General features: G+C 45.9%; 2 protein-coding genes across 4 annotated transcripts in view; both read left to right on the plus strand.

Annotated features, from left to right (window-relative positions):
• Positions 1-22,884, plus strand: part of GCFC2 (GC-rich sequence DNA-binding factor 2) — a 988,578-nt gene that overhangs the window by 314,790 nt on the left and 650,904 nt on the right. The window lies entirely within an intron of this gene.
• Positions 1-22,884, plus strand: part of EVA1A (eva-1 homolog A, regulator of programmed cell death) — a 90,380-nt gene that overhangs the window by 61,042 nt on the left and 6,454 nt on the right. Inside the window, exons 2-3 of one of the 3 annotated variants that reach the window (XM_064145736.1) lie at positions 11,276-11,440; positions 18,719-18,892. In XM_064145736.1, the coding sequence (XP_064001806.1) occupies positions 18,820-18,892 (73 nt within the window). In that variant the 5' untranslated portion in view covers positions 11,276-11,440; positions 18,719-18,819. The remainder of the gene's footprint in view (positions 1-11,275; positions 11,441-18,718; positions 18,893-22,884) is intronic. The other 2 variants (XM_064145737.1, XM_064145738.1) reach the window with 2 other exon arrangements.

A 22,884-nucleotide genomic window follows, 5' to 3' on the forward strand; every position in this document is an offset into this window, starting at 1 on the left:
GCAGCACTTAGATAAAAAAGAAAACATGTTTAAGATAGAGCATAGTTTTGCTGCTGTAATTGCAAACGTTTTCAGTTAACATCTCCCGACTGTGTTTGCCAGCAGACACCGATAGAAACCATGGGGGAACATCCAGGGATAGGCTGGCTTTGGTTTTGCTTTGAGTTAGTTTTTTTTCTGCATCCCTTTCCTGGTATGTTTAGGTCACCAGTGGATTGTGTATTATGGGATGGGTGACATTTCGTCACACATGGGCAAAGGAGATCATAGGATGTTAGAGGTTGGAAGGGACCCAAAGAGACCATCGAGTCCAACCCCCCTGCCAGAGCAGGACAATCCTATCTAACACTGATCACACAGGAACACATCCAGACAGGCCTGGAAAGGCTCCAGAGGAGACTCCACAACCTCCCTGGGCAGCCTGTTCCAGTGCTCTGTGACCCTTACAGTAAAGAAGTTCCCCTTTGTGTTGAGGCAGAACCTCTTTTGCTGCAACTTACACCCATTGCTCCTTGTCCTATCCCAGGGAGCAGTGAGCAGAGCCTGTCCCCCCACTCCTGGCAGCCCTCAGATACTTATAAACATTTATCAAATCCCCTCTCAGTCTTCTCTTCTGCAGACTAAGCAGCCCCAGGTCCCTCAGCCTCTCCTCATCAGCCATGCCCTCCTGTCCCCTCATCATCCTCATAGCCCTCCACTGGACCCTCTCCAGCAGATCCCTGCTCCTCCAACTCCTGACCAGCCTTCAGATACTTATAAACATATATCAAATCCCCTAAGTGCCCATCTTGGTCAGTATTTTCAGGGGAGAAATTATATCCTAACTCTAGAAATACAATGGTTGAATCATATCAGGATCGCTGTTGACTCAGATGCTGATGCATGGAGGCTTCTTAGTTTTCATTCAAAGACTTGGGCAGTGCATTATAGCTGTGGATGTTTTTACTTTCCTTAATAGCTTCCTTTCCTGACTGGGCCTTTGCTTCCCTGTCATCCATCTCCAGTCCCTGGTGGAGGTCAGCATGGGTTCGCATCAGCTCCAGAGTCTACAACTACCTCAAGGGAGGCTGTAGCCAGGTGGGGGTTGGTCACTTCTGCCAGGCAACCAGCAACAGAAGAAGGGGACACAGTCTCAAGTTGTGCTGGGGTCGGTCTAGGCTGGATGTTAGGAGGAAGTTGTTGGCAGAGAGAGTGATTGGCATTGGAATGGGCTGCCCAGGGAGGTGGTGGAGGCACCGTCCCTGGAGGTGTTCAAAAGAAGGCTGGATGAGGCACTTAGTGCCATGGTCTAGTTGACTGGCTAGGGCTGGGTGCTAGGTTGGACTGGATGATCTTGGAGGTCTCTTCCAACCTGGTTTATTGTATGATTCTATGATTTCATCCCTTTCTCCTTACTTTATCTTGAAAACCCTTGCCTATCATCTGAGTGTCTCCCAGTGATACATAATACCCACGCTGTCTGGGGGTGTGTAAGAGTGAAGACCTCCATGGCCCTCCTTCACTGACAGGGCTTGTACACCTTTCTCTGAGCTATAAGGAGGTGTCTTTCACCTGGAGTTTTACAGAGTCCCTTGCAGTGATTCCTGGGGTTGCAGGACTGCAACCACTTGGGCGTGTGTTGGCATCCTGAGGACAGTCTCCTCCCTTGCCAATGAGCAATTCTTCACATGAGCAATGCTCTGGCTCCGGATCAGCCACACTTGAACACACAATGTTAACTGCTCCCTCAGTACCCTCCTGGGAGCCACATATTGTGTCACATATTTTTCTGAAAAACAGATAAGCTGCACAAAAGACTTTCTGCCAAGCTCTGTAGTTTAAATAAGTCAAGGGCAGTAGTTCTGTCCTGTAGCAGTAATTTAAGACAGTGCATTCTTAGAGTGTTAAATGTTAAGAGTTTGGGTTTATTCTCTTCTGCCTGCTGCCACTTACAGAATTGAGGCTACATAATTGAAAGGAGATTTCCTGACCATACTCTCTATGTAGATAAAGGGATAATTGCAAGTAAATAAAGGGAATTTGGTCTCTTACTTTCTTCAAAGGAACAAGTGATAGGACAAGAGGAAACAGCCTCTGGTTGCACTAGGGAAGATTTAGATCAGGAATAATTACTTCACCAATAGGGCTGTCAAGCACTGGAACAGGCTGTCTGAGGAAGTGGCTGTGTCACCATCCCTCAGGTTATTTAAAGGATGTGTAGACGTGGTGCATGACTTAGTGGTGGACATGGCAGTGCTAGGTTAATGCTTGGACTCAATGGCTTTAAAGGTCTTTTCCTACCTAAAGGATTCTGTTCAGCAGAGCTGAACTCTGCCCATGTGTGAGTGTTAAGTCAGATTCTGTTCCTGCAGCAACCTTACTTACAGTACTTGCACATACTTCTATCAGTAACACCTGGAGATGGCATTAATGGTTTGATCTAGACCCATCTCAGTACCCTAAAACACACTACTGTTGTTCAGGTATATAAAGTTACTGGCAGCAACCTTACTTACAGTACTTGCACATACTTCTATCAGTAACACCTGGAGATGGCATTAATGGTTTGATCTAGACCCATCTCAGTACCCTAAAACACACTACTGTTGTTCAGGTATATAAAGTTACTGTCATAATCTCTGAGGCTGGAGGAGATTAGATGCAGCCAGACTGCCAGAGAGATCCTATGGCTGGGAGAAGGTCCCATGGAGGGTATAGCTGAGCATGATGAGATTTGGACAAGCCTCGGCTTGAGTCTCCTCTTCCTGAAGACGTGTTATCTTGTGAGAATGCAGAACTCTCCTGACTTTGGGAGCAGGCAGAAATCTACCAGATGAAAGTAACTTCATATCTGCAGGTATCTTTTACAAGGCTTTCTTCCTTTTGATCCATTTTTGTTTCCAAATAGAACGTGCAGAGAGCAGACCAGTGCACGCGATGCTTTCCACTGTGCCCTTTGGAGACCGAAAGCCACATCAAGTAGGAGATTTATGAGTTGCTGGCAGTAGATGCTTCATATTCTGTTATTACATTTAAGATGATGAAAGAAGAACAACTGACTTTCATGGCTATGAAAGCAGGAGGAAAACAGCCTGTGGATAGATCAAGCATCATAGGAATTAAGATGTTTGTAGCTTCAAATTCTGGTTTGAAAAGTTCAAGATACAAGAAAAATACCTGAGTAAAAGATGTGAAGCAGTTTGTAAGATTTTAACTCAGATACACTCAGGAGAATAAATCTAAAGGTAACATTATGATTCATTAACTATCTCTAATTAGGCTCCTAAATTTAAGTAGACAGAATCTCCCCTGGAGGCTTTCAAAGGCACCCACCTTTCGCTGTTGACGATACAGGGAGCTTAAGAGCACAGCTTATTTAAGAGGGACTTCTTCATTAAGTACCTACAGGGTAGCATGGTTTAGGTTCCCAAGTGAGGTGAACTGTATCTTGCATTCCTGGACAGGCCCTGTGAAAAAAGGAGGAGAGGCTAGGAGGGAGCAGTGCTTGTGTCTGTCTCTGCCCTGTGGAGTCTCAGCTGGAGCTGCACCATTTCCTAAAGCCTCTCACATCACAGCGCCACCTGCGAGAGATTTCACTGGGAAGAATGGTGAGACTAAGCTAATTTGTATTGCTTGGGCTTTGCTTCTGGACTGAAATTGCTTCTGCTTCTGAAGTCACTTGTCTGATTGCAACTGCATGAGGAAGAAAAGTTGAACATCTTCTCTTCCATGGAGGGCAAATGAGATAAAAGGTTGTCTGTATCTATATTCTTAATGCAGAACCTTTCAGGAGTTAGCTGCTGCAGGAAAATGCAGTAAAGAGTGAAGCATCTTGGCTGCCTCGGGAGTAGTCTTGTCAGAGTGCTTTGAAAGTTTGGGTAAGTTGTGCCCGGTGTCCCAGCTTGTACCACTTCCTACCAGCCCAGGAATCACCAGCAGAAGAGGTGGATTTTTGCTTTGTACAGCAGAAAGAAATCGAGGGAGGAGAGTCTTTTTGCAGTCTGTGGACTTGGGGAGGTGTAGGTGGCTTTGGTTGTGATAGGACTATTTTTCCAGTCTCACTTGATTTCTGTGTGGTGCTTGGAAGTGGACTTACTGTAACTGACATGAGTCACTTCCTTGTTATTGGTGGTTTGAAACGACTGCTTGGGAAACATGCCTGCAGTGAACTGACTCCTTCTTTCTCTTGGGCTTTGCACTTAAGTTCAGGATTGCTGGGTGAAAAAAAAAAAAACCCTCTTAAAAATGACTGAAGGAAATGGAAGGCTGAGGTCTTGACCACTTGTGTTTATTAAGCCTTTGCTCTGTTTCTTTCGTGAGGGTGAAGATTCCACATGGCAGCCTGTTGCTCAGATCCTGGCTTTCAGGCTTGCATTCTGTGGCACAAAATTCCTTCACATCTCCTTCTGTCTCCTGGGAGACTTAACACATTTGCTATAAACTGTACTACACTTTAAATATGGTGCAGGGTACAGAGAGATATGAGATGGCTTTGCAACCAAGGCATGGTTGAATGCACTTAATCTTTTAAATGGGCATGCCTAAGTCTTCTAGCTGCTCATGAACACATCTGAGAGCTGTGGGATTTGATGGTCTCCTATCAAACAGTTATACCTGTAACTGACCAAAGAGCAGTGGCTCAGCTGTCAGATGAAGGGTGGTTGTGGCCAGGAGGAGGTTGCTCTCTTCTCTCAGGTGGCCAGCTCCAGAACAAGAGGACACAGCCTCAAGCTACGCCAGGGGAAATTTAGGCTGGAGGTGAGGAGAAAGTTCTTCACTGAGAGAGTCATTGGACACTGGAATGGGCTGCCCGGGGAGGTGGTGGAGTCGCCGTCCCTGGAGCTGTTCAAGGCAGGACTGGACGTGGCACTTGGTGCCATGGTCTGGCCTTGAGCTCTGTGGTAAAGGGTTGGACTTGATGATCTATGAGGTCTCTTCCAACCTTGGTGATACTGGGATACTGTGATACCTTAACTTGTGATGCCATGATTCTCATATTCAGAGGTGTCCTCCCAAAATGAGCTCATGGCAGGCAGGTGACATGTGCAGAATGCTTTCATAGCTGTGAGGTCTCTTCCAACCTTGGTGATACTGTGATACTGTGATACTGTGATGAAGGAGGAATGCCTGGTGGTGGGACAGAAATTGAAGGCAGGCTCTGAATGTCTGACATGACACATGCACTCCTGAGAAGAAGCAAACCTCTTGCCACGTGATGCAAATAGGGTTTTAGTTAGTTGAAAGGTGCAGATCCACTCCCGAGTTAGATGGGGGTGCAGGCATCAGGAAAAGCTTTAAACCTTGGTCTTTAGCCATGTCTGACACCCTGGGGGGAAAGCGAAGCGGGCAGGCTGTGGTTCAGTTCATGTCTGTTAATCAAATTAGAATCTTCCACACCCATGTTTCTTAGCTACACAGAGGTGTCAATGTTGTCACCAGGTGCAGAATCTTCTTGTGGATGGGATTTTGCCTTCTTGGTCTGGGAGTGCATCATATTTTTTGGTCTGACAGAGCCAAAAATCTATTATTTTAATAGCTATTGGTGACTGCCTGCTTAGTGATGTGCATTACAGCACATAAAACACTTCTGATTCTGCAGCTGGAGAGAGAGAGCCATATGCCTTACATGTTTAGTAAGGAATTGCTTTCTTGTAATAGTCCAGAGACATGAATGATCCCATTTCTGACTGGATGCTGTGAATTCTCAAGTCCCACACAAAAATCCTTCAGAACTGCTACCTCTGCAAACCTGCAGTAGTTCATACTGGGTGTTTACTCACAGAAGGATTTTTTTTTAAGTACCTTAAAAATATATTGAGCATCAACAGTTCCTGGCCCAAACCTGCCCAGATAAAAGGCTTGGCTGTAATTTTCACTGGTGAGGGAGTCATGTTTTGTTCCAACTGCACGCTGCTTTAAGTATTCACAGGAGGATTGGCTGAAGGTCCTGCAGATCTGCTTTAATTGTACTGAGCTTGCAGAGTAAACTGTATGGGCTGAAGATGTGCAAGCAAATATATTAGCAGAGGACTGGAGAATGACAATCCCCTTTTTTGTGTATTTATAATGCTGAGCTTTCATTCTTCTGCCCTCCAGCTGACTGATCTGTATATACAGTGAGGATGGAGCTCAGGGGATAATTGTTTGCTGGGAGTGGAAGTCTTTCAGTATGATTAGGACAGAGGAAGCATCAGGAAACACCCTCTTAGCAAAGAGGTGGGGGATGGTTTGAGTAGAAATATAGGGGGTTTGAGTTTGTTTCCTTTCTTTGGCACAGATTCCCTCTGTGGGACTGGACAAAGCATTTTAACATTTAAACCCTTTCAAAACTCTGTTCCTGAGTTAATTCTTCATCTGTAAAATTTGAGAGCTATAGCAGTCAAATGTTTTGGTTAGGGGAACAATCAAATGTGCTTAAATTGAAACACTCAGCAGCACATTGGGAAAGAATTCCTCAGAACGAGCAATACTCCTCTGCCAATCTCTCCTGGCAACTGGCCAAACTCTCGGGACTGGAGTGGTTAAAACTTGACAGACTAAAATAGTGGGAAACACAGCCAGTTATCTTGGTGAACACAGACGAAGAATGGACTGGCCTTTTCCATCTCTTCACACACTCAAGCTCAGAATTTTGCTGCTCAAAGGCACAGTACCTTCTTCTTTTCATCAGCCCCCAGTTTTCTGGCCACACAAGACAGTACTTGTGTGAAAACCTCTGCAGGAGTCTCCGACAAGTACAAATAAGGATGCTGTCAGCAGCACCATGCCTTTTCACACTGACCTGTAGGTTGCTTGTACTCGAATCAGATGGGTCTGCTCTGCCAGTGAGAGCACAATCCAGCTTTGATTTCCTCTGCCCTGTTCCTGCAGCATCAGGGAAGCTGCCAGGCAGTGGTGGTGAGGTGTTGTTGTGGGATGGATACCAGTAATTCATTGCCCATGGGTGATGAAGGTCTTGGGTTGGGAACTAGTATAAGTTATTGTGTGATGGTTTGGGCTCTTACCCGCCCCCCCCCCCACTTTGTATTTGCCCCAGCTAACTCAGACGGACCCTGGGAATATAGATGAAGCAATTTATTTACAGCTAGCAGAATTTACAAGCAGCTATTTACACTATATACAGTTATATACAATTATATACAGAAATATACAAAGGATAAACAATACAAAAGCACAACTCCCCTCCCAGAAACCTGAGTCCCCAGGAGGGGCTCTCAAACCACCCCAACACCTCCCCCGGCCCCTCTCAACCTTACCCCAGTTCTCAGGAAGAAGAGAGGTGCAGCCAAGAGGTTAGGGAGCAAGGTTAGTAGGAGCAAGGTTAATGAGATGTGACCAGGTCTGAAGGCAAAGGCAGAAGAGAAAGACAAAATGGAGAAAGTTTTTTTCTTCTTCCCTGAGCTCTCAGCGAGACTGTGAGAGAAGTTGACATCAATTGTTTTCATTTCACTGCCTGTTATCTAGTTCTGTTACCAAAACATCCCAGCTTGCTTCAAACTAGCACATATTGCTAGCACAACATTTGAGTCAGACAGTCGAGTAGTGGGATCTGGGAGCTGGGATTGCTTTTAAAACTGACACAGAGAGGTTATATAGAGACTTGAAAGCCTGTAATGGCAGAAGAATGGACCCTCTGGTCCAAAAGCTCCCTTGCAGATCTATAACCTAGAACTGACTTCTGCATGTGCTCTCATGGAGTGTCAGAGCAATGGTGACATTTTGCTCTGCAGATCAAGCTAAGTCCCTGTGGTAGTGCCTGAGCTGGACCCCATGGTGGGTGGCAGAGAAGTTGTCTCTCTGCCTGTGCTGCTCAGCTGCCCAGCCCAAGTTACTGGATAGTTTTATGGTTTGGATAGATACCTACATTTCAACGCTGACTGCTACCTTCTGAGAGACCAAAGGTCCCTGGGGCAACTCGTTTCTCTTCCACGTGCTTCCAGCTCCTTTCTCATGTGCACTTTAAGGTGCAGGGCTCCAGACTATCAGGCATGTTAATGCTTTGATTGGAGGCCTCGTTTCTTCCTCTCTTATCCACATATATCACTTCTCTGTAGAATGAATTGCTTCAACTTCTCTGCTTGATTGAACAGAACAGGCCAAGTGCCAACTTCTCCCTGCCAGGATTTACGTACTTAATGCTGAGATAAGACTAAAATTTCAGGTTCTTTTTTCTGCTGGTTTTAATCATAAATAACTTTTTTTTTGACACTTTGCTTCAGGTATGCCATGCTTTGTGTCAGATGCACTCCCTCCTGGAGAATTTAAAGGGAGGATTTCAAAAGAACCAGGTGTTTAATCTTTCGTGTGGAACTCGCTCTCACACGGAAGGTAACTGGAAATTGTGAGGTGTTTTGCACTTGAGAAAGCCTTTCCATGTTGCTGTCTTTCTAAATCAAGCTACCTAAGCTGTGTGTTGGTTTAGCAACATATAAATTAGAAAGAGAACAGAGTTGCTGCATGCTGTCACTTTAGTTGTCTGTTACTTACAAGTGACTGTCTGGATTCCTGTCTCCAGTTAGAAATGAAGTTAGAGTGGAGTGGCATCTTAGAGTCATAGGATCAACCAGGTTGGGAGAGACCTCCAAGGTCACCCAGTTGAACCTATCACCCAGCCCTAGACAATGAATGATCCCTATGCCCTCTGCATATTGGAGTCCCTTTGGGTGTTTCACTTTAGGCACCCAGAACTGCAATCCTTCCTGACTTAGCGGTTTGCAGAATAATCTCTGTTGTACTCACCTTCTCCCCAGACTTTCTGACATGTGTCCGGCACAGGTACCCTCCTGACTTCTGTCTTGCTTCTAACAGGGTATGTGTTTCTTTTGCTGGCTTCCCATCAAGGGACACTTCATAGAATCATAGAATCAACCAGGTTGGAAGAGACCTCCAAGGTCACCTAGTTGAACCTATCACCCAGCCATAGACAATCAATTAGACCATGGCACCAAGTGCCTCATCCAGGCTTTGCTTGAACACCTCCAGGAATGGCAACTCCACCACCTCCCTGAGCAGCCCATTCCAATGCCAATCACTCTCTCTGCCAACAACTTCCTCCTAACATCCAGCCTAGACTTCCCACTGCACAACTTGAGACTGTGTCCCCTTGTTCTGTTGCTGGTTGCCTGGGAGAAGAGGCCACCCCCCACCTGGCTACAGCCTCCCTTCAGGTAGTTGTGGACAGCAATGAGGTCTTCCCTGAGCCTCCTCTTCTGCAGGCTAAACACCCCCAGCTCCCTCAGCCTCTCCTCATAGGGTTTGTGTTCCAGGCCCCTCACCAGCTTCATCACCCTTCTCTGGACACCTTCCAGCACCTCAACATCTCTCTTGAATTGAGGGGCCCAGAACTGGACACAGCACTCCAGGTGTGGCCTGACCAGTGCTGAGTACAGGGGCAGAATGCTATTTCAGGTTTCACTAGAAAGTGCTGTGCCAGCTCTTGGATATTCAGAAGATGTGGGGGGTTATGTCTGTTTCCTGACCTGGTGTGACTCACTAATCATGGAAGAACTTCAGCGCTGATATCTTGGCAGCCTAATATAGGTGGTCAGTCAGTAAATATAGTTACAATTTTCTTTGCCTCAGCAAAGACAGTAAGTCAAACACAATGTAAACAAGGTGGTTGGATCACTTCCCCCACCAGTAATATTTGTAGCTGTGCAGGCAAATTTAATAGGCGTGATTAAATCCCATGCTCCAGCTTGGCAGCTGATTAGCTGCAGGAGGCAGGCAGGAATTTCCTTTCTGTTCCAGGGTTGCTGCCCCAATTCCAAACCCTCCTTCGTGGTTATGCCAACCATCTCAAAGTGCTTTGCATTTTTAGTTATGCTTCTTCACACCCCTGTGAAGAGTGGAGAGGGGAGATGCCACCATCAGGAATGGAGAAGTGGGGAGACTGAGGCATGAGGAGGTGGCAGCCTGCCTGGGACAGGAAAGGCAACTGCCATTAGACTTGAAGAAAGGAGACCAGAGCATCCCAGAAATCTTCTGTTGGGGTTCCTGTGGGTCTAGCAAACTTGTACCTGATTGTCAGTGGTCTGTGTCTTTCACACACTAAATAATTGGTTGTCTGCAGGGACAAAATGGTGCTTTAATATATGTATATATATATGGTGCTACATATATATATATATATATGGCTACATATATATGTATTATGCAGTCACTGGTGGGGAAAATACATCTTTCTTGTCTGGATATTTTAAGTTTTGTGGTTTTTTCCCCCCCCCAATCACTCTATTCCTTTGATTTCTGAGCAGAATAGCCTGCATGTATGTTGATTCTCTTTGTGTGGAAAAGCATTTTCTCTGAAATAGCCTCAGGTGCTGGCCGTGGCTGAGGCAGAGAACTGGTTCAGCTTCATATGTGACATGTTGCTTTGTTCCTGAAGGGCAAATTAGCGAATTTACTGTGTGGGTTCACCTTCAGTGGGTGTACACTGATATATCTACACTGACTTTGATTTCTGTACCTGGATGTGCAGCTGAAGAGCTGGTCTTGCAACATGAAGGGGGAGAAAAAGACTGTGTTTAACTAAGGCATGTTTTGGTTCAAAGAAGGGACCATAGATATCCTGACACAATTGTCATTTATTAACTTACCTGTGTATTGCTGTTGCTGTGGCTGATGACATATGGAGAGGAGCAAGCATCAGGTGAATCTTAACCCTTCTTCTCAGGATAGTGGTAATGGAAAATGGGCCATTCCCAGCTTAGTTAAAGCATAAAGCCCAGAAGCCAACAGTGTATTTCAGATTGCCCTGGGTGGTGGGGAGGGTTTCTTAGAGCTGGGGTTTCTAACTGCTGTGATGGATGATTCAAGCTTTATGATTTCACAGGAACACCATCTTGCAGAGGTTGGTTTTGTGGATATAGCCTGTAGTCCCCATTGGTACAGGACATCCTGCCCAGACTGCTGTCGTGGTAGGAACAGAGGTGTCTGGCTGGAGCTGGAATACCCTGAGGCTTTTGGCTGAGGCCAAAGCCTGGCTAACTGGGCATTTCAGTGGCTAAAATGGGTGCCTAAATAACATGCTGGAATACAATCCTCAGTCTAGTCTGAAAGCTTAATTACAGATAAACAATATCTTAATTACTTTATACTTTACAATGTTCTCTCACTGAATATCTGTGCTGCTCTTTGCAGAGCATTCATCATAGTGGTAAATGAATGACTGTTTGGCCTGGGCATGGTATGATTAAGTATCAGCTGAGCCCATAGCATAATGTGATAATTCTCACTCCGACCAGTTGAAGTAACTCATTCTAACAGCTGTGCACCTCTTGCTCCTCTCTCTCAGTTCCCAGGAAGCTTCTGCATGAAAGCCAGCCAAGACCAACCAATTACCAAGGATTCCAGAAGCCACATTTCCCACTGCGGCCAAGAGCATTTGATCCCAATGTTATAAGAGATGGTGTGTTCCTTTCTGATGTCTCCCCTTCCAGTATAGGACGAGCTCTCCCAGGTAGCTATGATTATTGTGATGATGGCTCAAACTGAACTGTGTTGTGCTACTACCTTCTATCCCTGTCTTATCTGGAGATAAGATATCCCAAACCCCACCCACGCCACGGTCAGAAAGAGAAGCTTCAAGACATGGCCAGCAATGGACTGAAGTGAACTGTGGAACTCTCAGTGGGTTTCTTGAAACAGAAGTCATAGCCATGTATGTCAAAAGCCATCACAGAAATGCTTTGCAGACCTGTCTAGTACAGTGGTGAAGAAAAAAACCAACACCGATACAGAAACAGTAAATCTGCCTCACAGGGGACAGAGAAGTTTTCAACTGAGCTTTGAAATATGATGTTATTTCATATAATGCAAAATCAAGAGATAGGAATGAAGTAAAGTCTTGGCTATCTATAGGGAAAGGTGAGTAGGACGAAGAGACAGTATATGAATAAAGGAGAAGCACAGGTGAGCACATAAAAGGTTAGTCAGTGCATTTCCCATCAGGCAGGAGACGATATATGGCATTATGCTTGAAGTTCCCAGCCTGTGCTCCCAGAGATTCAGCTCTAGGGTGAGTATGGGCAGAGCTTCCCTGCCTCTGTCTACACTTCTGGCACAGTTACTCCACAGCTTGGATAGCCAGTGAGCAGATAATTAAGAGTCAACAATAACAGATTCGCCAGTTTGGAAGCCTTACTGAAAAGCTGTAGTGCTAGTTTGAAGCTAGCTGGAATGTTTTGGTGAGAAGAACTAGATCACAGGATGTGAAAGACAAATAAGGGGGATGTCTACTTCACTCATAGGCTTGCTGAGAGGTATAAGAACAAGAATCCAAACATAGATAAGGCACTTCTTCTTCTTGGGACATTGCCTGAGCTGCACTTCTCTCTAGCCTCTCTGCCGTCTCTCTGATTAATCCACTTTGCTTCCTAACCCCCTGGCTGAACCTCCATTCTTCCTTGGGACTGGGGTAAGGTTGAGAGGGGTGGGAGAAGGTGGAAGGGTGGTTGGGAGCCCCTCCTGGACACTCAGGTTTCTGGGAGGGCTGTTGTGTTTCTGTATTCCCTTTTACCTTGTCTATTTCTGTCTATAACTATATAGTGTAAATATCTGCTTGCATATTGAGCTAAGCTGTAAATATAAGCTTCATTCACATTCCCAGAGCCAGCTGAGTCTAGTCTGGGTGATTTCCAAAGTGGGGGGTGGGAGGGGGAGGGAGATGACACCCAAACCATCACATCCTTTTATTTTGGTGCCCAACGTGGGGCTAACTGATTTTGAGTGATTGTTAATTAACTCTGGGAATCAGAATGAAGCTATTTTACTTAGTGGGGGCTATTGTGTGGCCTGTTGTCTGTTTACAATTGGCTTAAGGCACAAATTGGATACTTTTTGTTTAATCTGATTTTGAAGAAGACCACATCTAAACTTAGATCCATTTTGTGGAGCTGGGGGGATTTCATCCTTGGCTACATTGGGTTTAATGTTACCAGTAACATTACAGGAACATTTACCTGTAACATTTCCCATTGGAATGGGCTGCCCAGGGAGGTGGTGGAGGCACCGTCCCTGGAGGTCTTCAAGAAAAGCCTGGATGAGGCACTTAGTGCCATGGTCTAGTTGATTGGATAGGGCAGGGTGATAGGTTGGCCTGGCTGATCTTGGAGGTCTCTTCCAACCTGGCTGATTCTATGATTCTATGATTCTATGATTCTGTGAAGCAAAAGAATTTCAAGTTAGCCTATGTGATGGTTTGGGCGTTCTCTGCCCCCCCACACTTTAGAAATCACCCAGACTAGACTCAGCAGGCTCTGGAAATATGAAGCTTATTATTTACAGCTAGCACAATATACAAGCAGATATTTACAGTATCTACAGTTATAGACAGAAATAGACAAGGGAAAAGGGAATACAGAAACACAACAGCCCTCCCAGAAACCTGAGTCCCCAGGAGGGGCTCTCAACCACCCCTGCACCTTCCCCCTGCCCCTCTCAACCTTACCCCAGTCCCAAGGAAGAATGGAGGCTAGGCCAAGAGGTTAAGAAGCAAAGGTGGGTTAGGCCAAATGGAAGGTGAGGTTAGAGAGTAAGATGTTGCTCAGTCAGCAACCCAAGCGAGAGTAAGAGAAAAAATGGTGAGAGTGTTATCTAATGGTTTCATTTCTCCTTCCCACACTCCTTAGCAAGACTGTGAGTGCAGTAGACATCACCATTATTTTCCTTTTAAAGCCTAAAATCTAGTTCTTCTCACCAAAACATTCTACCCTGCTTCAAACTAGCACAGCCTAAAATAGGTTTTGGGATCTTAGTGACTCTTATAAGCAAGAAAAGAAAATATTCCTGAACTCATTTTCATTCATCTAAACATTTCACTTCTACAGAGGGCACCTTGTGCTTAGTTTTCCCATTGTTGGTTCATTAATTTTTAAAAGCTAAAAGAACGTTTCAAAAACAGCAGAAGGAAATATTTGGATGTTTCTGTAATCTCACTTCCTGTTTTCATAGAATCACAGAATCAAGCAGGTTGGTAGAGACCTCCAAGCTCATCCAGTCCAACCTAGCACCCAGCCCTAGCCAATCAACCAGACCATGGCACTAAGTGCCTCATCCAGGCTTTTCTTGGACACCTCCAGGGACAGTGACTCCACCACCTCCCTGGGCAGCCAATTCCAATGCCAATCACTCTCTCTGCCAAAAACTTCCTCCTAACATCCAGCCTATACCTACCCCAACACAACTTGACACTGTGTCCCCTTGTTCTGTTGCTGGTTGCCTGGGAGAAGAGGCCAACCCCCACCTGGCTACAACCTCCCTTCAGGTAGTTGTAGACAGCAATAAGGTCTTTCTTTTATTGAAACTATTTGCTGAAGTCAGCCTGGTATCATGACTAGCTTCTCCTGTGCTCATACTGTGTTGCTGGACAAATTTCCTGCTAGCTGAAGTAATTTTGCTCAGGTTTGGTATAGGTCTGAAGGAAATAGTTGAAGTGACTAAGAATGGGTGGTGAAGAGGTGTATTCATTAGGCATAGACAAGGTCTTTAAGAGAGCGTGGAGGAGAGGGCATAGCTTTTAGTATGATCCTGGAATGAATGGCAGACCAGGGGACCACATGACACAGCAGCTCATGATCCTTGTGATCATGTGTTTTTAACCTCCTCCCTATCTCCAGTCATTTTCTGCCTTCCCTGCCTGTGCTTGTACAATCCTGCAGATGACAAAACCGGTTCTGTGGTTCTCTTTGCCAGAGCACAGTGTATGCAGATGACTATGCCTTTGAAAACTTGTTTGACTGCATCTGTTCTTTGGACAAGTCAGAAGTAGGAAAAAAAACCCCAAACCAACCCAAACAAAAAAAATTAAAAAAGAGTTATTGTCACATTCAACTAAATACCCAATTACTGCACAGCATAGCTTACAAGGGATGCCCCATAGCCAGCAGAAGTGGTGTCCATCAGAGCCTTTCCTGGCTGATCTAGCACATGCACATGGAAGCCTCCACCACAAAATAATTTAAGCACTAGTCCTTGTGAAATCCCATGAATGCATGGACAGTGAGAGGCAGGTTGGTTGTCACTAACTGTGATGGAAGTAAAATAGCTTCATTAGCTTCATTCTGATTCCCAGAGTTAATTAACAATCACTCAAAATCAGTTAGCCTCACGTTGAGCACCAAAATAAAAGGATGTGATGGTTTGGGTGTCATCTCCCTCCCCCTCCCACCCCCCACTTTGGAAATCACCCAGACTAGACTCAGCTGGCTCTGGAAATTTGAATGAAGCTTATATTTACAGCTTAGTTCAATAGACAAGCAGATATTTACAGTATATACAGTTATAGACAGAAATAGACAAGGTAAAAGGGAATACAGAAACACAACAGCCCTCCCAGAAACCTGAGTCCCCAGGAGGGGCTCTCAACTGCCCCTTCACCTTCCCCCTACCCCTCTCAACCTTACCCCAGTGCCAAGGAAGAATGGAGGTTCAGCCAGGGGATTAGGAAGCAAAGTGGATTAATCAGGGAGATGGCAGAGAGGCTAGAGAGAAGTGCAGCTCAAGCAATGCCCCAAGAAGAAGTGCCTTATCTATGTTTGGATTCTTGTTCTTATACCTCTCAGCAAGCCTATGAGTGAAGCAGACATCACCATTGTTTCCCTTTCACATCCTGTGATCTACTTCTTCCCACCAAAACATTTTAGCTAGCTTCAAACTAGCACACTAACCCAGAGCTGGACATGTGAGGGACCATGGTACAGGAGCCTCAGGTTCATATCCTACCGTCTCTGTGCAGTTGCAGTCCAGCCACGCTAAGTGGACTTTAATGGAGAAAACCATCAAAGACATAGCAGGAACCTGGAGCCACCTAACTCAACAGTCCTCTTTAGAATGAAATACATGGTTATCAAGCATGGATGAGATTACATCCTCGTGATGTCTTTCATTTTCTTTCATTGTAAAGGGATTTTAGATTAACTAGGTCAGAGAAAGACCTCAATATTTAGGCATTTTGGGCAGGATTCAGTTACATAAATGTGTCATTTGAGATAACCCAGGGCATTCTCCTGGCTTCTAGCTGCTGTCACAGGAAGGTGAGAGTGTCCCCTACATTCCTTCTCATACCTGCCATCTCTGTGTGGATATTCTCCTGGCTCAGGGGTGTCACAGATGTCCATGAATAAGCAAATGCATCAAGCTGTAAGTGTCTGCTCTGGGAAGAGCTGAATCACACTAGGCTCTGTCAACTAGTAGCAGTTTATATGTGTGGTGCTGCTTGAAGTGCCCTGAAGTACCTGTGCTTTGGTTCAGTGTTTAGAAATGAAACGTTGCCCCTCCTTCCATGGATTCCTCTGGGGGAACAGCAGTAGAGAAAAAATTCAAACACACAGATTTACCAGACAAGGAGAATAAAAGGGCACATCTAAGTTAAGTGATTTCCTAAACCTTTACTATGGATTCCCTGTGGAATGTGCCCGTGACCCACAGTGCCCCAGTACTCCAACTGATCTTCAGTGATCTCTGTTCTCCTCGTGCAATAGGCTCTTGGATATTTTTCCCTTTGGACCTGTCATTCAGGCACCTGCGTTTAAAAACTGTGCTTCAGGGCTATTCATTAACACCTCGGTGGCTCATAATATGTGGCTTTCCCAAGGGCATGCAGCTATTCACTGCACCTACAGCCCTTGGGGCTGATCCCTTACAGCGACACCTGGACATCCATCCCCACTGCTTCTCCAGTGTGCCCAGGTGGCCAAGAGAGCCAATGGCATCCTGGCCTGCATCAGGAACAGTGTGGCCAGTAGGACAAGGGAGGTTATTCTGCCCCTGTACTCAGCACTGGTCAGGCCACACCTTGAGTGCTGTGTCCAGTTCTGGGCCCCTCAATTCAAGAGAGATGTTGAGGTGCTGGAAGGTGTCCAGAGAAGGGCAACAAAGCTGGTGAGGGGCCTGGAGCACAAACCCTATGAGGAGAGGTTGAGGGAGCTGGGGGTGTTTGGCCTGGAGAAGAGGAGGCTCAGGGGTGATCTTATTACTGTCTACAACTACCTGAAGGGGCATTGTAGCCAGGTGGGGGTTGGCCTCTTCTCCCAGGCAACCAGCAATAGAACAAGGGGACACAGTCTCAAGTTGTGCCAGGGTAGGTATAGGCTGGATGTTAGGAAGAAGTTCTTCACAGAGAGAGTGATTGGCATTGGAATGGGCTGCCCAGGGAGGTGGTGGAGGCACCGTCCCTGGGGGTCTTCAAGAAAAGCCTGGCTGAGGCACTTAGTGCCATGGTCTGGTTGATTGGTTAGGGCTGGGTGCTAGGTTGGCCTGGATGATCTTGGAGGTCTCTTCCAACCTGGTTGATTCTATGATTCTCCTCCAAGGTGGATAAGGAGTTGGCAACACTTACACACGTTCGTGCACTCAGTCCCTTTCCATCCAGTATTACCTCTTCTCTTTGACACCCCTCAGTTTCTGCACTGCTCTCCTGGGCTAAGCTGCTTCCTGGCACACACAGCAGGAACCGAATGTGACAGCTCACACTGCTGGGCTGCAGGGAAAGGTGACAGATCAGGCAGCTGGTGAATACAGACCATCTCATACCGTGGCTGCTGTCAGAGTGCCTTTTGCACAGCATTGATGGCATTATTGGAGATGGACCTGACAGCTTCCTGAGTTTTATGCTTGCAAGTAGGTGGAAGCCAGGTGCAAATCTGTGCTTCTGCAGTGTGATGCTTGGTTTTGGCCAGAACCAGATGCCTAAGGAAGCGAGCCTGATAAACTGTAATAGTTACAGCAAACAATCACATGGGTGAAGGAGCTGGATCCTGCGCACCAACTTTTTAATGTGTTTAAAACGATTAGTGTTTTTTGACTAGTGGGGGGTGTCTGCCTGCAGATCAAGGTGCAGGGAACACTCAGCAGCCAGCTGATAAGATCTGAAAGGGTCTCTTTGAGCCTCCTGGAATTAGTTACCTCCTCAGCTCCAGTCTTCAACAAATAACATCAAATCATTAACCCATGTCCACTCACCTCTCCGAAGGGGAAATGAAACACAATACAAGCAGGCTTCTGAAGGAAGCTGTAAAGTCAGATCTGCCCTTTCCCGCAAAGGCTGCAGAGAAAACACCTCTGTTTGCCAGGTGTGGATGGATCGCTACAGAGCGACACCAGCAGAGGGTTGCCAGCTCAGCCTGTCTTTTCCAGTCCTTATTGCAAGCTTTGCCGAACCCACTGCTGATAAAGGCTCGTTTGATTTACATAGGAGAAAAGAAACCTGATTGTATATTTGCTGTAGCTTAGGTGGGTGTGTCAAAGTGGCGACATGAAAGAGCAGAAGACAGGGAAGAGAAGATGCTGCTTGGATACAGACAGGGTATGTGCTCAGCCAAAGCTACCTGAGAACAAGAGGACACAGCCTCAGGCTGCGCCAGGGGAGATTTAGGCTGGAGGTGAGGAGAAAGTTCTTCACTGAGAGAGTCATTGGACACTGGAATGGGCTGCCCAGGGAGGTGGTGGAGTCGCCGTCCCTGGAGCTGTTCAAGGCAGGATTGGACGTGGCACTTGGTGCCATGGTCTGGCCTTGAGCTGTGTGGTAAAGGGTTGGACTTGATGATCTGTGAGGTCTCTTCCAACCCTGATGATACTGTGATACTGTGTGATACTGTGAGAAGGTTTCATTGCACCCCCAGAAGGGACAAATCTGGGTGGCTTGCTGTTGAGTGGCTCCAGGTTTCTGAATGCAGATGGGGATAGGGCAGGCTAGGGCCGGGACAAGTGCGTTGTTCCTCATCCCCTTTCTGTTTCAAAGCAGAGAAGAAGAAAGGGAGATCAGCCACCTTCTACCCTGCAGACAACACTCCCTTCCCACCTCCCGTGGATGAGACACAGCCGCCGGCGATCGACAGCAGCATGGAGCCCGTGGGCGTTAGCACAGAGATGGCTTTGCTCAGCAACATCCTGGCAGCATATGCCTTTATCACAGGTAGGTCCTGCAGCTGCCATCTCTCAGGGCTCTCACAGAATCTTTGTAGACCCTCAATTGAGCATATATTTCACAGTCACCTAGGGCTAAATCTACCTCTTCAAACTGTTTGTGTTTTCCATTCTTCTCCCAGCAAATTCTCCCTTGAAAGACCTGACCAGGACAACTCCATCAGACAGTATATAGCAGGGTTTATAGTGTTCTGCTTTTCTCTGGGTTTGCTCTCATCTGCAGTTAAACACAATGTAATCTTACATGTGCTATGACTCCTAATGCTGCATTTTCCTGGAGATCAAAGCCTAGCTCATTAGAGAGACAAGCTTGTTGTCCTGTAATTTGGAAAATAAGCAGTACTCAGATCATTACCCTGCTGAAGAGAATTTGGCTTATTCTCAGTAGCAGTTCAAAGATCATGTAACCTGAGATTTTGCTTAATTGTACATTTAAATTTAGTTTGGAGTAAGCTTACCTTGAGCACAGCTTTTTCTTTCACCCACGTGTATTTCTCAAGTTGCAGAGCTGCAATCTTCTAGTAAGATTCACTTTAAGAGTTGAAATGAAGATTGTGTACTCTGCTGAATTCCTGGGGTCAACACCATTGATGTAAAAGAGTACAGTTGAGGCAGGTGATAATAATGCAAATATTTCCCACCTCACAGCTACTTGAGATACTTTTCAGCAGTAGGGATTCCCTTCACAGTTGGAAGACCTGATCCCTAAAAAGCAGGAGCACTGTCTAAGTAGCTTTGGAGGCACTAATTCAGACTCTTCTAGGCCAATCTGTGCTGCCTTCCGTAGATGGAGAGCTTCGGTTTCTGTGTAACTCATCTCCTGAGGCAAGACCTGCTGCTTGTTGTTACTTTTTTGTCTGGGTGTTCTCCGTTTGCTTAATGAAAGGTTTGCATGCCACTGACCTTGTAATGCTCATTTCCGAGCAGAATCACCTTGCTACTAGTCATAGAATCAAGCAGGTTGGAAGAGACCTCCAAGATCATCCAGTCCAACCTAGCACCCAGCCCTAGCCAGTCAACCAGACCATGGCACTAAGTGTCTCATACAGTCTTTTCTTGAACACCTCCAGGGACGGTGCCTCCACCACCTCCCTGGGCAGCCCATTCCAATGCCAATCACTCTCTCTGGCAACAACTTCCTCCTAACATCCAGCCTAGACTTCCCCCGGCACCACTTGAGGCTGTGTTCCCTTTTGTTCTGTTGCTGGTTGCCTGGCAGAAGAGACCAACCCTCACCTGGCTACAACCTCCCTTCAGTTAGTTGTAGACAGCAATGAGGTCCCCCCTAAGCCTCCTCTTCTCCAGGCTGAACACCCCCAGCTCCCTCAGCCTCTCCTCATAGGGTTTGTGTTCCAATATTTGTGAGGTGGTGTTTCATTCTGTGTGTCCTTCAGTCCTGTTAACTCATTAAATAAGGGCACATTCTTGGTGGTGTACTCTTGCTGAGACACCACCATGCTGCTACAGACAACCCTTTAGAATTCATACAATCATAGAATAGTTTGAGTTGGAAGTGACCTGTAAACGAGCAGGGACATCTTCAAATAGATCAGATTGCTTAGAGCCTAGTCCAACATGAGCTTGAGGGCATGTACCACCTCTTTGAGTGATCTAAGGCCAGTGTTTCACCACCCTCAGCATGAAAGATTGTTTTTATCTCTCTAAAACTCTCTTCTTGTAATCTAAAATCATCAGCTGTTGTCCTGTCACAATAAGCCTTGCTAATAGGCTGTCCCCATCTTTCTTATAAGCTCCCTCTAAGCATTTAAAGGCCACAATGAAGTCTCCCTGGAGCCTTCTCTTCAGGCCATATAACCACAACTCTTTCAGCCTGTCCTGATAGGAGAGATGTTCCATCCCTCTAATGGTTTTTGTAGCTCTCCTCTGGACACACTTCAACAGGTCCATGTCTTTCCTGTGGTGACCTGGTTGCAGTGTTCTCCAGAAAACAGAGTAAAGAATCACCTCTCTTGACCTTCTGCTCATGCTTCCTTTGGGCTTTGCTTTTGGAGTCACTGGGTAGATTAGTAACACCGTGTTTGCACCTTCAGTGGAAAGTCCTTCTGATAGGACCATGAATGCTGAATGCAGTGTCCTGCCTTTCTACGGGTCCAATAGTGACATCAGGATCTGTGGTTTTGTGACATGCTTAAAAAGCAGGCAGCTTAAGTGGAACTAATAATGGTCTTCACAAAAGATAGTTGAATAGGATCATTTTTTTTCTTGCATGGGCTTCTCTAATGAATGATTGGAAAAAGAACACTTTAATCTTCTTCCCCTTCTTACCTACAGCTGCCCACTGCTTTACAAGAAAATGTCTCTGTTCCCAACTTTACTGAAAATTAAATGCTATTAACATTCTTTTCCCTATAGGCAGCAGAAAGTTGTAGGATTTATGCTTGGGGGCATCTGGGACTAGGATTCAGGGCTGCTGAAAATGCCCCATGGACTTTGCTTCCATTTACCACAGCAGGACTCTCTGACCCTGTGTCAGTTTTGTAGGGCACAAGGTCTCAATTCATTCCCTTTCACGAGGTGTCAATCTTGGCACGGGCTTCTAGATTTCACTACAGCACAAACAGTAAATAAGGACAGCTTTAAACTGTCTTGCTACTGTGGGACTTGCTTGCCCTTTCATGATGTGGTCTTCTTGTGATGCGTCCACACCCGCTGAATGCCAAATAGGTAAAAATCAGACCTCATGACTTTGGATTCCAGGAGTTCAGTTGCTCATGTTTTCCAGTACACTTAACCATGGCTGCTAGCTGAGTTTTAGTCTCAGTGAGTTGTGTATTCAGTTTGTTGTTTACGACAAAAAGAATTGATGTCTGCCTCATGGACTGCAACAGCAGATGCCTTAAACTATATTTATCAGCTGCATATATTTTAGCCCTCTGCTTTTAGCAGAAAGGATGGATTTGATGTGATTTACTTTGTTATACATGCATGAATAGAGGTTTTAGATTATGACTTAAAGACAAGCTATGTCAAAGGACACAAATATCCTCTGCATAAAATTAAAGCACTGCAGAGCCTCCCCATTCATAGTGCAGATTATGAGCAGCAGAGCATTTTGGCATTCTGTGCTTGCCTGAGCTTGGCACTCTGATGGCAACTTAGGTCATGGTAGCTATAGTTATTCATAGAGAATCCATTATAGTGGCTGAGGAGAGCAGAGTATTGGGCAACCAGGGAGAGCTGGTGCTCTCCTTCTACATCTTCCCACTGCTCCTGACTGCAGCCTCAGTGCCAAAGGGAAACATTAGTGCAAGAAAACTGCTCTGTTTCGTAACGCTCAGACTGTCCCTCAGGTAAACTCTGCAGACTGAAAGTGCTGCATTCAGGGCTTCCCTGTGCTGAAGAGTTGGGTCAGAGCAGAGCTTTGCAAAGTAGAATTGTAAACAGAAAGAGGCAGTATATAAAGAATTTTGTTGTTGTCGAGGCGAAGGATGGTGTATACCCTCAGACCCACTCTGGGGAAAAGCAGCTGTGAGCACTTGGTATTTTGTGGGTAAAGTGTGTGCTTGAAAGCAGGCTTCTCCTGCCTTCTGACAGCGAGGCATCTCTTAGCCTGAGGAAAGCATCCACAGATCAGTAAGGTCCCTTCTGTGCTCAGTAGCCTTCCTATTTTGTACAGAAAATGACAGGTTTGGGTGGGCAGCTGCAGGCAAAGAGTGTGGTCTGGGCCACTCACACACGCACAGCCTTGCAATGCACAGAGGGCAGGAGGGACTCTGTGCTCATTTCCACCCTCTCTTTTATTTGATGCACCCATACGAAAGTTGGGAATGTTCTGACTGGCAATCAAGGAGTGAAAAAGCACAGCAGAGCAGGAGGCAAAACCTCTGCAGGAGTGTGTTTGCAGCTACCATCGCGGTTAGGAGTATCAAAGCCAGTTATATGCTAGTCTTATCCCAGCTTCCAGAAACCTGGAAACAGTATTTCTTCAGAAACACAGGGAAAGAATGAACAATAAGTGAA

This window comes from Pogoniulus pusillus, chromosome 7 (assembly GCF_015220805.1).
Source record: "Pogoniulus pusillus isolate bPogPus1 chromosome 7, bPogPus1.pri, whole genome shotgun sequence".
NCBI lineage: Eukaryota > Metazoa > Chordata > Aves > Piciformes > Lybiidae > Pogoniulus > Pogoniulus pusillus.